Source organism: Onychomys torridus, chromosome 2, assembly GCF_903995425.1.
Source record: "Onychomys torridus chromosome 2, mOncTor1.1, whole genome shotgun sequence".
Taxonomy (NCBI): Eukaryota; Metazoa; Chordata; class Mammalia; order Rodentia; family Cricetidae; genus Onychomys; species Onychomys torridus.
This window is the reverse complement of record NC_050444.1, coordinates 164,968,581-164,984,255: the sequence shown is the minus strand read 5'-3', so window position 1 is coordinate 164,984,255 and position 15,675 is coordinate 164,968,581. Positions and strand designations below refer to the sequence as shown.

Genomic DNA, 15,675 nt, shown 5'->3' with positions numbered 1-15,675 from the left:
GACACTGGGCTGGAGACTAAATAACCGGGCGGAAACACGCTCCAACCGAACGCTGAAACTTCATCTGCCTGGACGGAGGCCAGGCCCAGGTAGTGGGGAGGACTCCCCAGAGGGGAGGACCCTCCCCAGCCCCCCCACAGCTTCTAGTGTCACCAGCGGCTTGCATCTCCGCGGGAGGAAACTTTTCGTACATCCCTAGCTCCCCGAGCACCACAAGAACGTCCCCTCCCCAAATCAGCCCTCCGCGTCCACTGGGCGTACTTAGAACCCGGTCCGAACCTCTTAACTGCTTCGCATACCATCCGGTTACCGTGGCAACACCATCCGGCGGCGCCCGGCGGTCCAATCGGAGCCTGCGGCCTCTTTCGAGCCTTTCCCAAGGTGGAGACCGGGACGCAGCTAGGGATGGGGAAGGGGCGGGCCAGAATCCTGTCTCCGGCGCCGCCCAGGCCACTGGGAGCCCAGGTCGCCAGTCCAGCTCCAGCGAGGTGGGCTGGCGAGCCGAGCCGGCCGGCCGGGTTGGGGGCTCCGACTCCAGGTTGAGGGGCGGGGAAGGAGGGTGACGTGAGCCGGGCCGGGCGGGCGGAGTTGGGACCCGCTCGCGGAGGCGGGGGCAAGCGCCCTGGAGGCAGACGCGCAGAGGGAGGCGGCCAAGCGGCGCGGGCGGCTTTGCGGAGGGCGCGGTGGGCGCGGGCGGCGGGGCCCGGGATCCCCGCGCGCCTCCTCCGCGCGGCGCCGCCGCCGCGCGTCCCCACGCCCCGCGCTCCACGCGCCCTCGCCCCGCGCCTCCCCTGCCCGCCTCCTGCCAGCCTCCCGGCCTCGGCCGTCTGCAGAGCGAGCGCTCAGACGGAGCTCTCCGGCAACTTGATCGGTGGCGGAACCCGGGACGGAGCCCCCACCCGGATCTGGAGGCGCGTGGAGGCGACCCGCGTGGGCCAGAGGGGTGATCCTCTAAAGCCCCTCGGCCACGCCGATCACAGCCTCGCAGTTCCTTGCACTGTGCTTCGCGCCACCGGCTTCGCTCCCTGCCGCCCCGGAGGGCGAAGCCTCGCTCCTCGGACCCTCGAGGCCGGTGACAGCTCCGGAGAGTGTCCGCATCGCCGCCGCCCGCGCCGTGTGACTTGAGGAGGGGGCCCTGAGACCCAGAGGGAGGATGTGCGTCGCCGAGGGCCGGCCCGCCTGAGCCATGCGCCCCCTCGGCGGCGGCGCGCCGGCCGGCATGGAGCCCCGCGCGGCCGCGCTCTGACTCGCTGTGCGCCCCGCGGCCGGCGGCCGGCGGGTGGCGGCTGCCCGAAGCCGGAGAGCGGCGCCACGGGACGGGAGCGAGCGGGCGCGGGCGCCGCGCAGATGGCTGGGGCAAGCAAGGTCTGAGGCTCGGCTCCCCGAAACGTGACCATGTGGATCCAACAGCTTTTAGGACTCAGGTGAGCGACCGGTCAGGAGGTAGGGTGCGTGGGGGTGCGTGGGTGCTGGGCTGGGCTGCTGCTCACTGTTGCAAACGAAGGCATCGCTTCTTGCCTCCCTGAGTCGGCTCGCGTGGTGCACCCGAAGCCGCGCAGCGCGGCCGCCTGCTGCTGGTTCCTGCGGCCGGGCAGGGAGCTCCGCGAGTCTGGGGTCGCTTGCCCCAGTGACCTGGAAGCCAGGCGCGCCCTCAGCTCGGGACGCCAGCAGCGCAGTGTCCTGGCCCGTGGCCCCGGCGCGCCTCCTCTCGGGAGCCCGGCGAGAGTTGCGGGCCGTTGGGCGCGGCGGACTCGGGGGCCGGGCTGACGCCGGAGCCGCTGGGGAGAGCCACCAGCCCTCCTAGTTCCCGAGCCAGCTTTGCTAAGGAGTTGGAGGAGCCCAGAACCCCACAGCTGCTCTGCCAGCCCTTCTGTTGGTCTCTCGGGACCCTGAGGGCCCTGAACAGGAGTGTAGTAGGAGCCCAGCTGCCGACCCAGCTGCTTTGGGGGTGACCTCCGGGCAGAAGGTCGCACGCAGCTGAGGGACAGCTGGGTCTGGAGAGCTTGGATTCTGGGGATCGATAACAGGCAACCCGCCTCGAACCACCTTTCACAGATACACGGGCACACAGGGCTTGTCTGTGTCTGGGACGTTAGGGCCAGCAGGAACTCAAGCCCAGCGCGGTTAAGGGGCCGGCCAGAAAGACCCTTCTCTGCAAACTTTGCCCACCCACTGAGTCACTCTGTTCTCTGGATCCTGCCCTGGGCAGCCTAGGGGTCTCCAGGATGCAGGTGCCCCTTTCGCAGGGCGGGGTGCCTTACTACCCTTGCCCTCAAGTAAGGGGTCTTTGGCCAGAGCTGGTGCGCCTGGGTCGAGGGTGGGACTTAGGCTGAAACGACGCAGATGGAAGCAGAGAACAGCTACTTGCGCTTCTCGTGCTTGCCCACTGGGATGCACTGCGCTCCCGTGTTGAGGATACAAGGGGTCGGTGGCTGCTGGAGCAGGCTGCCTCGGCAACCCCCACCGGCATGAAGCTGGGGAGAAAGTGGGGCCAAAGGAGGAAGGAACATGTGTGCGACTTGATTTCGAGAAGTCTGAAGGAGACTGGCATGCGAGTGTTTTCTAGCTGTCCTTGATTTACGAGTGGATTTGGTGCCTAGGAATAGATGCTGGTCGGCATCATCTAGTGAGGATTGTCACACGTCATTACTGGCGTTCCTTTTCCTGATGGCTGGGTTTGTTTGCGCTGTAGGTTTTAAGAGGTTAATTATCAGGCTGATCGGCTGAGTGTGGGGCGCTGGCTGGGCCTCAGTCCATCAGTGGACTGTGGTGAGATAAGGCTTAGACTCCCGCAGTTCTGGGGTGTGGACCAAAGAAAACAGGAACAGCTCTTCTGGCATGACCCCGATCTAGATGCCCCATCTGTCTGTCTGTCTGTCTGCCTGCCTGTCTGCCCTTCTGGTCCGGACTATTCCAGTGAGCTGCTAGATCCCAGGGCTTCGAGGGCAACCCAGTGGATTCCCTCCCTGCCCAGAGGCAGCTTGAGTTCCTAGCTGCTTTGGGAGCTGCAGTCTGCCGCTTGCTCGCTGGTGGCAACTTACCTACACAAGTTGTTAGATTGAAAGGCTAGTACACTTTGATAAGGGGGAGAGATCAAACACCAGCAAAGAAACCTCCTTTGGGGCTCAAAATTCACTTAAACCGTTACTGTAGCACCACAATCGTCCTGCCAGGTTTTCAGAAACGCTTCTGTTGGTGATTTTGAAGTTTGACCTTTTAAGGGTCTCTCCCCACCAGATGTTAGCATGCAAGGTTTTCTACACATGCGTCTCCCTTCCACACCCCAGGAAAGGCTGCTGCTACCTTTCAGCAATCCTGATGGAGCTAGCCAAGGAGTGTTTGTGGCAGGGGATCTAGGTGGTTTTGTTTCCCTCTGGGCAGCCGGACCGAGCCTGAGCCAGGAGTTGTACTTCTGCTTTGCAGCCCTCATCCTCTCTGGCTAACTGCTTCCCGCAGCCCCCTAGGTGAGCATTGGACATCTTGCTGCCAAACTGGGAGCCTGGTTGGACCCAGGTGGCAGAGCAGCATTCATTCTGCCTGGGAAAAGGTGGTTCTCTGCAAGCCAGGGAGGGGCTTCCTAGCTCCCACCCAGAGTCAGGGTTGGTTACTTCTGTGATGAAGCCAAGCTGTACTTGGAGCCTTGATGCTTTAAGAGGCAGAAGCAGATGAAGTTGGATTTTTCTGCTTTTATGTCTTTATGTGTTTATTTGGTGGTGGGAGTTGTATCAGGGCTTCCTTGGGTCCAGAGAAAGGCAGTCCTTGAAGGAGACTTAGGGTTTGCTGGGCTGTCCACTCCCTGAGCAGCTCCGAGGATATGCTTTCTCAGCAGGCAGCCTAAGTCCCCAGGTCTGGCGCTGGTGGCTGGTTGCCTCTGAGGCTATGACCTGAGGAGCCTTGGAGTAGCCAGGAGCCAGCACCCACAATGTTGGCTGGGTTGTGTTCAGGACCAGGCAGTCACAGACTTGACCCTCGCCATGTTCCTCAGAGTCATTCCTGTCTCCCAACCCTGAACTTTCAGCATCCTTTCTGCTAGAAAGGCCCCGAGTACGTGTTCAGAACGCAATTTACAGTTTTCTCAAGCCCTCCCAATGTGTGCTGTGTTGTGTCTGGGCTTCCCGGCAGGAATCCACAGGGCTGGCTGTTGCCAGCCCCAGCAACTAAGTCCCCCAGCAGCTGGGGCTGCGCAGCCAGGCTTTAGTGGATGGAGTCAATGCTTTGTCCGCAAACACTGGGCACAGGGTGAATGCTGGCTCACTCTCATTTCCAGCTGCTGCTACTAAATTGATTGCAACTGGAATCCATCTAGGGTCAGAGGCCATGACACCCATCTGGATAATAACGCTGGAATAAATGGTAAATTTAGGAGATAGTGGAGAGCTTCCAGCAACATCAACACACCCCACCCCCCTCTCTCATCCTTGGGCCAAGTGGAGGAGCTGGTAGTAGACATCCCTTCCAGGTCTGTCTCTGTTTATTTTATCCCCTGCCTCCTTCTCTTCTGGGCCTTGGGGAAAGGCGCAGGGCACTAAGGCCCACAAGCAGCTCTACACTTTCCTGAGATGTCTACCTCTGTCCCTGGAGACAGGACAGCTTGCTTCTCCCTCTGTGTGCCTGCATTCTCCTAGCTGCGACCACTTGGGGCCTAGCTGCCTCCCACCCAGCTTTGAAGCCTCAGTGTCATCTCTGACCCTGACAAAAGCAGGGTGTTTGTTAGACATGGTCATGAGCATTCTTTGGGTAAAACATGGATGCCCTGAGCATGCCGTGGAAGCCTGGGTTCTTCCAGAGCCTATGGAGTTGGAACCCCAAGCTGTGGGTCCCCTGAACCTGGGGCTTTTCTCTAGGGGTTATGTGAGAGTCACATGGTTTTAGTACACCGTTGCTAGGTTTGCTTCAAAGGGTTACAAGTCAGTAGAGACCAAACTGATGTAAAGATTAGCTGAGAAAGCCAAATATATCCCTGATCTAGATTCCTGTGTTTGAAGTCTGGCTGGAGAGGGTTTTGCTTGCCTCCTTTCTGGCAGACTGAGAGGGAGACAGGCTGGGGGCTTCTGGGTCTAGAGCAGTCGAGTGCAAGTCAGGCTGTTCCTCCTCTGAGACCCCTTCCAGGAATTCAAAGGGGCTGGTGACTCATGAAGTGTTGGTGGGGAGCTGTGGTTACGTAACTCAGATAAACTCAGCTAAGCTGCCTGGAATAGAGTCAGGCCGGAGTGTGCCCGTGTCAGAGCCCAAGCTGGTGGCCCCTAGGTATCCTGACTGGCACCCATATCAGAGGGAGGGTCAGACTAGCCATAAGGATTGAGCTAGTTGCTGAGGCCCCTCATCAGGGTGGTAACTTGCACCCCAGCCATCACCCAGGAGTATGGAGTGCTTGCTTCATCAGGGTAAGCCATAAGGACTTACTAGGACAGTCCTCTACTTCCAGTAGGGCAGTGTGGTAGCTTCTGAGCTGTGGGCAGATGGCCTGGGTTAAGTGGGACAGGCAGGTGTGGGGAGGTGGCTAGAAGGCTATGATGGTTCCTCACTCGTCTCTCTCCAAAAAGTTCCAAGGATGGAAGTAGCTGTAAATCCACCATGGGCTGTGGGACCCCCAAAATTCCTCACCAGAGTGAAGGACAGTGTCCAAAATTGTAATTTGTAGGAGTTAGATCCCCTGTGTCCCCTCCCACCCTTTCACCTCGTCTCGCTCTTATCCTCCCTGGGTCTAGGACAGGCAAAAGAAGAGAGGAATATGCCTGCACCCTGCAGAAGTCCACTTCTTCCACTTTCATCCCTTCTGTTCCATGAAAAAGTTGGGGCGCAGAGTTGGGATTCACCTGCTGCAATGATTCCTGCTAACATGACATTCATTCATTTCACCTCCAACCTTCTCAGTCTGCTCATTGTCACACTTTCCCTCCAGGGCTGACCTGCACCCGCTGGCTCCCCTCCCCCTTCCTGACCTCAGCCTTGCTTCCATTGCTTGGGCATGGTCCTGAGTCAGTCTTGGGGTGTTACCTCCACTCTTTAGTCCTCCCTGCCTGCATTTGACCATAGGAGCTGCTGGAAAGGGGCACCAGCAGTGGCAGGAACGTGTACCTTGCTGTGGGGACTGGACACAGTGGGGAGGGAGGTAATGCCTTGTAAAGAGGCTCAGTGACATGCACATGAGCATCCTGGGTTGTGCTGGATGGGATGCCCAGGGTCCATGGGCTGACAGTGTGCCTCATTCCTCATCACTTCCCGGGAAGACCGCCTGGCGAGTGGTAGATGCACGGGAAATGCCTGTACAAGCTTAAATGTGTCAGCATGGCACAGTGCCCCTATTTTATCAAGTCCCACTTTTGTGCTTCTCGCTGGATCGCTGCTGAAATCCAGGAGAGTTTCCAGCCTTAGGCTTAGACGTCTTCCTGCTCCAAATAGATACCACTTCTTCAACCTGGCTTATTGGGGGTGATTCACATTATTGAATTTTTACCATTAGAGTTGCACTCCTTTGGCTGGGAGATTTTTTTCCACAATTAGAATACAGACATGCTTGACAAAACAATCCCTTCCAGCCCTTTCAGTCATTATCAGCTCAGTACGAGAGATGGTATCAGACGGTTCACTATTGAGGGAAAGGGTGCTTGTGGGTGAGAAGAAAGCATGGAGGTGGTGTCTGTCTGGCCGTGTGGCTGGGGAGGAAGGAGGGAAGAGCCCTGAGGGGCAAGGTGGGCAAAAGTGTGTCTGACTTTGCAGCTCTTCCTGTCTGCAGCTCAGGCCAGCTTTTTCCTGCTTTTTAGGATGGCAGATCCTTGTCTGTTCATTCTGAAGATGGGTCTGTGGTGTGTGTGTGTGTGTGTGTGTGTGTGTGTGTGTGTGTGTGTGTGTGCGCAGGGGAGGCTAAATGAGGAGTCAGTTAATGAGCTGTGGCCAGTACACACCCAAGGAGGTGCCTGCTTGCCAGGACAAGCATGTGTAGTAGAACCATATTGCCCACTGCTCTCAATGCCTTCCACAGGAGAAACACCCAGCTCTGCCCTTATCTGCCCACCCCGTTCATGGAGAGTTTATTCCTGATGTGTGCATCAAGACCAGGTACTCACAGATGCTTTCCCCATTCCACACACCAGTCCAGCCCTCAGAGGTGTAGCTGACCAATGAGGGTGCTCTTCAGGGGTTCAGGACACATGGAACATGGGCTGAACAGAGACTTTGAAATTTCCCTTAGCCACACTAAAACAAGTGGAAGCCACTCAGAATCCATTTTGTTTAGTTTAGTCAAATAGCATTGTGCCATTGCAAGTCAGCATAAAATCAAGTTGTAACTTGTACAAATTTCAAGTCAGGTGTCTCTGCCCTTCTTAGGACACAAGTGCTCAATTCCAATTGCCCAGTGGCCACCTGGGACCAGTGGCCATTATGCTGGATGTTGGCTTACTGAGCATATTTCCTACAGAAACACAGAAGGGAAGTAATTTTCTTGAAGCCCGTCTCCTCTGCCCTCAAGCCCTAGGACAGCGCTGACTCAACATAGGTTCAGTGGCCAGTCCTGGCTATGGCCCTCTTCAGTACTGAGGGGCCCTTGCTCTGTGAAGGCTGAACCTGTGTCTAAATGGCTTGTAGCCCAGAGAGTGCAGCCACTGACCAAGCTGAGCTGGCTGGGCCCCTGGGCACCTCTCCACCGTTTTAAATAGTTGTCTAACTCTGAGGACCTAAGGGCGGTCCCCTTGTCCACTCACTTGTCACAGAGGCCTCTTGAAGTCAGGATGGGGAGGTAACTAGTGGAGAAAGGAGCAGCATATAAAGGGCCAGGTTACCCAGGAAAGACCAAACTGGCTTGTGTGGTTGACATCTCCAGCATCCTCCTCCTGTGGGCACCCTAGGCTGCCCCTCGAGAGCTGTAAGAGAGAAATGTTGCACTAGAAGTGGTGTGTGTGTGTGTGTGTGTGTGTGTGTGTGTGTGTGTGTGTGTGTGAGTTTGGAGATGAGTGTGTATCAGAGCGTTTGTCATTAGTGGTTCTCTTATTGAGAGAAGAACCAGCTTTCAGGTCCTTCCCACCAAAGAAGAAGACTTGAGTGGTCCCAGGATGAAGTCTGAGTGAGATGCTGTGGTGTAACTATGGTTGCCCCCTGGCTGTTGCTGCTGCTGCTGACAGAGAGGCAAGGGTCTCCATGGGGATGCCGGGCTTACTTCTGGTACTGGGCAGATAGGCAGGCCCAGCTTCTGGAAGATGGAACCTAACTTGCATAATGAGATGAGCATATCCAGGTGTCTGAATACTGAAGGGGTCACTAGTGGGCACCTCTCTTCAAGTATTCAAACACAGAATTTAGGTTGCATGACAGTTTGAAGTTATGTCTAAACTAGGCAGGAAACCAAGTTCTCATAAGTAACATTGATGTGGCTTAAATTATTTTGCGTTTACTGGCTTAGTTAGCAGGGCAGATTCTTTTGAAGACCCTTAAATTCAAACTTGTGAAATTTAAGTGCCTCAGAGGAGCAGATCATGTGGCTTTGCCATGACCGGATCCAAGGCTACTGTCGTCTCTTTCCTCTGACATATGGACTTCCTCCGCTGCCCATGCTAGATTCTGTTAAAGGAGGCAGATGGCTCCCAGATGCCTTGGGCTGCAGGAGCAGAGTGTCACTGGAGGAGAAGGGGCTTGGTATTGACTGGTGAGCCACAGTATAGTTGGACTGTGGAGGCCATTTTCATACTATCTCCGGCAACGTCTGATTTAGAAAAAGTGTGTGCTAAAAAAAGGGCCAGTGGTCCTCACAGAGGCAGCCCAGCATCAGTAAAAGGCTGCTCAGAAGTGAATGTTTTTAATTCATCTTATGAAACATTTTTAGATTGAACAAAACTCTCTCTCTCTCTCTCTCTCTCTCTCTCTCTCTCTCTCTCACACACACACACACACACACACACACACACACACACACACATCCTTACAGACTAATAACAAAATATTCTTTTAAAAAACGTGTAGGGCCGGGTGGTGGTGGCGCACGCCTTTAATCCCAGCGCTTGGGAGGCAGAGCCAGGCAGATCTCTGTGAGATCGAGGCCAGCCTGGGCTACCAAGTAAGTTCCAGGAAAAGGCGCAAAGTTACACAGAGAAACCCTGTCTCGAAAAAAAAAATGTGTAGGAATTTTTTTTCTGCTTGTGTGTTGTGCACCACATGCATGCAGTACCCAAGGAGGCCAGAGGGTGGCATCAGATCCACGGGATCTGGAGTTATAGATGTTTGCAAGTTGCCATGTGGGTGCTGGGAACTGAATCCGGGTCCTCTGCAAGAGCAGCAAACACTGTTAACTCCTGAGCCATTTCTTTCCCCAAAAAATATTCTTAGATAATCGTAAATGTCAACAGTATGTTAAAAAAAATGTTCACAAAAGAAGTGAGGTGTATTCTGTGACCACAAGGATGGTTTGGTATCTGACCATCACCTAGTGTGGTCTGCCATATTAAACAGCTAAGGGAAAAGCCATACAATCATCTCAACGGATACAGAAAACGAATCTGATAAAATTCAACCTATTCTCATGTCAGCTCTCAGAACAAGAGCAGGTGTTTGTTGTTTTTTTCCTTTGTTTGATAATAGACATCTGTATTGACCTGTGACTAACATCATTCTTAACACTGAAAAAACAAAACAACAAACAAACAAACAAACAAACAAACAAAAACTGGCTTCATTTCTTCTGAGGCTGGGAACAAGTGAACAGTGTACGTGGTCATCACGCTTACTCCACAGCAGGAACTGTGGCCACTTCAGTGCAGGATGGCAAAGAAAAGGCAGACAGACAAGGGGAGATGATCCTTTTTGCAGTAGTCTGATTGTCTATGAGAAATGTGCTCCATAAGGTCTCAGAAAACAAGATGAACATACAAAGTCAATTGTATTTCTATCCTTTGGCAATAAATGAGTGGAGAACAAAGTAAGAAACATGATACCATGCCTTTCAATTTGCTTTATCTCGCTGTGATGAACTAGGCCAAAAGCAACTTTGAGGAATGGATTTATTTCATCTTACACGCTGCAGTTTACTATTGAGGGAGATTGGGGCTCAAGCAGGATTTGAATCAGAAACCATGGAGGAAGACTGCTGACTGGCTTGCTCTCCATCTCATGTTTAGCTACATTCTTATACAGCTGAGACCCACCTGCCTGTGGATGGCACCATGCGTAGTGGGCTGTGTCATCCTACATCAATTACCAATCAGGAAAATGTCCCACAGACACACCCACAGGCTACTCTGATGGAGGCAATTCTTCAAGTGAGGTTCCCATTTAGAATCCTGGGCTGTGTCAAGCTGACAGCTGACACTAACTAGAGGATGGTGTTATCAGCTTTCCTTTCCTTTGGCAAATGATGAATCATCCTAGAAGAATGGAAGACTTATTTTAGTTCATAGTTTCATAACTTTCAAACCACATCACTCAGTTTGTTGCTTTGAGTGAATGTGGTGGCAGGCGCTGCCCACCTCATGGTAGCTGAGAAGGCCTGGGGTCCTAATATCTGTTCTCTTCCAGTGCACACCCCCAGTGACCTAATGTCTTTCCACTGGCCCCACACTCAAGGGCCCACCACCTACTGTGACAGCCACACCTTTGACACATCTTGGGGATATATTCCAGTGGCTCAGAATGAAACAATTGTGGATATGTCTAAGAAAGGAATAAACTTGACTCTGTGTGCTGAAAACTATACAGTACCAATAAAAGATGTCAAAGAAACCATAAGTGGATGGAAAGACATACCATGTTCATGAATCAGACATTAGTTCTCTTCAGCTTGATAAACCTTCCTGAACACTACTCTCATGCAAAGATCAACAAATAATGTGTGTTGTGAGAGGTGAAGTTTTCATGTGAAGCCAGAGGATGTAGGCTATCTGATGGTGAGATACGCTGTGTGACACCAGAGGTGTCTGTGAACATGGAGACATTTGGTCGGGGACACAAAACAGGCTCAGGAGTGGAGCCCAAGACCACACAGTGGAGGAAGATTGCTATTCCCCAAATGGGGCTGGTGCAACCACTCGCCAATGCCATAAAAGAATAATGAACCTCAATTCTCATGCTTAACAGATATGCTCAGAATGGTTCACAGAATTAGGTGTCAAATGCAGAACTGTAAACTTTTAGGAAATAAATTCTTCTGGAAATGTCTCTATACTTGGCATTGAAAACATGACTCCTACAAGGAAAAAAAATATGATACATTAGACTTTATCGGAATTCTAAAGTTTGGGGGTTGAGGAAGTGGTCCAGGAGGTAAAGTCCTCCCTGCTTGGCATGAGGACCTGAATTTGGATCCCCAGAATCCATGTAAATATTGAGGGATAGGAGTGTGAACCTGTATACCTTGTGCATTGAGAAGCAAAGGCAGATGGATTTCTGGAGTTCCCATGGAGAGCAAGCCCAGCCAACTAGCAGACTCCAGGTCCAGTGAGAGACTCTGTTTCAAAAACTAAGATAGGGAAGGATTGAAGAAGACACTGATGTAGACTTCCGGTTTCCATGTGTTTTCACACCTGTGTATGTGCACTCATAACTATACACATGTGCGTCCACACATGAAAACACAAGGCACAGAGTGGGAGGTAGTATTTGTCCAGGGTCACTCTTCTTAACACAGAAAGTGCCCTTAAACCTAGAACTGCACTAGCAAAACAGGCAGAGGGCCCGCTCATGGACAAAGATGTTTACATGACCCCCACCCCCAAACTAAAGATAATTCACATGAGAAGCTGTGAGGAAAATATTCATGGAAACCCCAGAAAGACACACTGCCTGCTTGCCCATCAGAATGGCTGGGATAAAAAACAAAGTTGGCCCGGGCAGTGGTGGCGCGTGCCTTTATTCCCAGCATTCAGGAGGCAGAGGCAGCCTGATCTCCAAAGCGAGTTCCAAGAAAGGCGCAAAGCTACACAGAGAAACTCTGTCTCAAAAAACAAAAAAACCCAAAAAAACCCACAAAACCAAACCAAACCAACCAACCAAACAACAACAACAACAACAAAAGTTGGTTTCACCAAACCCTGACAGGGATATGGAGAAACTGGGCCACTCCTTCAGCTTGGGTGGGAGGGAAGTGTCATGGCTGTGCTGAGAATGTCTTGGCAGGGTCTTCTGAAGTTAGACACCTGCATCTGTCATGCACTGAGCCTCGCTTTTCTTCTCATGGGTGAGAGAAATCTGCATGCCAGGGTTTGTAGCTTGTCTATGTGCAGTTGGAGCAGGGCTTCCAGTGGGTGACTGGCTGTACAAGCAGGCACAGCCCCATGCAGGATGGAGCTCAGCAGCACAGGGGCAGATGTAGGGTTCCAGCCAACAGTCTGGAGGGATCTCTAGCGAGTGACCCTGGGGGAACCACTTCCAGAAGGATGCACACAATGAGAGTCCCAGGCCAGCCTGGCAAAGCTCTAGATGGCTGGAGTCCTGGTTTCTGGGGGCAGAAGAGAAAAGAGTGAAGAGCGGGCAGAGAGGTTGTCATGCAGGGCAGAAGGAAGGGTCTTGGAGGTGATGGTGGGCATGATTTACCTCTGCCAGCGCCAATAACCCGATTGCATTTTTACTGAATTGTAGCTCTCAAGATGACACCATGAGGGAGAACTGAGTGAGTAAAGGGTGCAGAGGAGGAGGTCACCATACTTTGTGTGACCATGGATGTGAATGTACGATGAACTTAAAAGCAAGCATTTAATTAAGGAAAGCAAGCTGACGCCGTTTACACGTGTGTGGGAGACTAGCACCTGGTGACGGCGTGTGCCTGTGTGCTGGGCTCCTCCAGGACACAGATCTGGATGCCGTGGCAGAGATGACTTGGAGGTGGGGGATGCTCCTTTACAAAGCTGCCTGTGGATGTGAGCCCTGGAGTGGGCCCTGTGTGTGGCTGCTTCAGGCCTCTGAGTGTAAGCATGTGAGCCTTGCTGGCTTTGAGATCCACCGTCAGTGGAGGTAACAAGTGACCTGCTGCATAATTACAGGATCAGATGAGCTGTCCAGATCCTTACGTAAACCAGGTCAGCTCTGGAAATAGAGCAGCCGTTTTGGGGTCAGTCCTGCCATCCTACATTGGCTCCAGTGTTCTGAGACCAGACTGGGAGATTTGAAGTTAGATAGGAAAAAAATCAGCGTCTTCCTTCTGGTTCAGTGACGAGCAGTAGGTAGGCTGAGGTGGAGGCCAGGGTGGTCCTGGTCCTCACATTCTGGTTCTGGTAAGAAAGAACTGGGTCAGGGGAGGGAGCCCATCAGCATGAGCTGATTGAAGTCAGAAGCATAGAGGAAGCTCCGCCTTGGACTTGGTCACAGGCTCCAGTGACCTCATCTGCACCTCGTAAGGTGCCATCCAAACACCTCTGGCTTTCCGCATGGCTCCCCTCCACCCTGGTGTTGTGCCCAGCCTCAGTGAGCCAGACACTTGATCAACCTCGTCTTAGCCCTTCCTCCTGGCGCTGAAGTGAAAACAGGAATGGCCGCCCTCATCCCTCCTGGACAAAAACAAAGCAGAAAGTAACGAATTCACTTACCTAACACCACACAGCTGGAAAGTGGAAGAGCCTGGGTTTGAACCCAGGTTTCAGGAACTCCAAGGTTCACCCTTTCTCATTGCACAACCCCCTGTAGCTTTGTGTTTCAAATGTGTTTCTCTTTCCCTTTCTTAAGTTACTTATTGGCTTTTAGGGAAAAAAAAGAAAATAAAAATAGATAGATAGATAGATAGATAGATAGATAGATAGATAGATAATATCTGGAAGTTCCAGCTGTGGTGACAAATTCAACACCGTGATTTAGCCCCACGTGCAGTTGACTCTAAAATCACATCTCTCTGGCAGCCACAGTCTTCAGGAAAATGTTCTCAGATTATTTGCATCTTCTGTGTTGTGTGTGCATGCATGTGTATGTCTGACGTGTGGTGTGTGTGGGCATGTTGATGTGCGTCTACATTTCTATGACACAGACATGGATGTCCAACATTTATTTGGTAAATAGAAATAATTATCACCACATCCTGGTGGTCTGCCTGGAGGGTGCTCACTCACAACATGGTGTATGTCATATAGAGAGTGTTCAGGAGAGCATTAAGTGGTGAGCTTTGCACTCCCTGAATAAGTGGGAAGGCTGGCCGTTCCCAGGATCTGTGTGTTTGAAGAATAGTGTTCACAGTGTGAAACCCCAAGCCAACAGTTCAAAGATCTGTCAGCTCTCTCCTGTCTCCACAGCCTAGTGTAGCAAAGTTCGAGCCCTGACATGCTCCCTCTCGCTGTGCCTGGTGAATCTGGGTTTTGGAACCTCCCTGACATCCTCTGACCTGGCTCTGTCTCTCTGGATTCTGCTGTCCTGAGATATCCTGCAGGTGGAATCCTCCATGTGTGGTTTTCATGTCCGGCTTGCTTTGCCCAGCCTCCAGGTCTCAGGGTTTGCCCACATGACAGTGTGCTGCCTTCACTCCTTTCTCATTAGTGACTAGTATTCCACTTTTCTGGATATGCCACAGTGTGTGTCTATTGCATGGTCATATGCATGCCTGTGTGACCATCACCCTCACTGCCTTTGCCTCCATTATTCTTCTATTTTAATTTGTATGTGGCTGCACACATATGGACACACAAACATGCACACACACACACACACACACACACACACACACACACACACACACACACACACTTGTGCCATGGTTGCCTGCAGAGGTCAGAGAATAAGCTCAGGTGTTGGTTTGTATCTGTCTTATTGTTTACCACTGTGCACCAGGCTGCCTGGCTGCAAGCTTGTGGGGATTCTGTCTCCACCCTGCTTCCTGCATCAGTGTGTGAGGATGACAGAAGTTCGCAACCATGTCCACTTCTGTGTGAGTTCTGGGAACCTGAACTCTGGTCCTCATGCTTGTGTGCTAAGTGCGCTAACCACTGAGCTGTTTCCCCGGCCATTCCATTTTGTAACAGCAGGTGTGGATACCATCGCATCCCAGGAAGCTCTCCGTGTGTGCTCAGACTGATGGGAAATGCACGGCCAGCTGTCTGGTGTTCACCCCTGGCTGGAATTTGCTCCTTCCTGGTCTCTGAGGAGACATGTTCTCTACAGGGACTATTGTTCAGTTGTTCATTTCTCCTTCCAGAAACATTTGTTATGTGTCCTCGGTGTGCCTCCACAGTGGTGAGTGTTGGTGTGCTTAGTCAAGAACAGAATTTTCCATTCTCCTTGGTAAAGAGAGGCTGTGGACCAGGACATTTTAGCTCTTTAGAAGATGGGCTCTTGGCCAGTTCAATGCTTAGAGTTGGAGAGGACATGCCATCAGGGTCCCATAAGGGGTCCACTATGCACCTCCCTATGAATGAGGGTGGCATGGCCCGTGGGAATGGAGAAATAATGTTGTTTATCATGTGCCTCCTTCCAAGAGCCTCTGCGGCCATCTGTCTTATGGAATGTTCTGTGGCCAGGGTCATTATTTAGGTACACGGAGCCCGAAAAGCACAGACAAGCTCCAGGCAAGTCCTGGGTGTGTGTGTGGGGGTGGGGGGGGTAAGCACAGGCCTCTGCTTTGCCCTGTGTCTCTCTACAGAAGGACATGGAATCCCAAACAGGATTATCCCTGTGGGAGCCAGGAGCTGAGGGGACAGTCACTTTCCTGGCAGGACGGGCCAGTCCCCTGGGCACCATTCACCTCCTTCTGTGGAATGCCAAGAGCACAGGCTGCAG

General features: G+C 52.5%; 1 protein-coding gene across 2 annotated transcripts in view; it reads left to right on the top strand.

The window, feature by feature from the left end:
• The first annotated feature begins 776 nt into the window (after positions 1-776).
• The window catches only part of Ajap1 (adherens junctions associated protein 1), a 110,891-nt gene continuing 95,992 nt past the window's right edge, over positions 777-15,675 (top strand). Inside the window, exon 1 of one of the 2 annotated variants that reach the window (XM_036179724.1) lies at positions 777-1,424. In XM_036179724.1, the coding sequence (XP_036035617.1) occupies positions 1,396-1,424 (29 nt within the window). In that variant the 5' untranslated portion in view covers positions 777-1,395. The remainder of the gene's footprint in view (positions 1,425-15,675) is intronic. The other variant, XM_036179725.1, reaches the window with a different exon arrangement.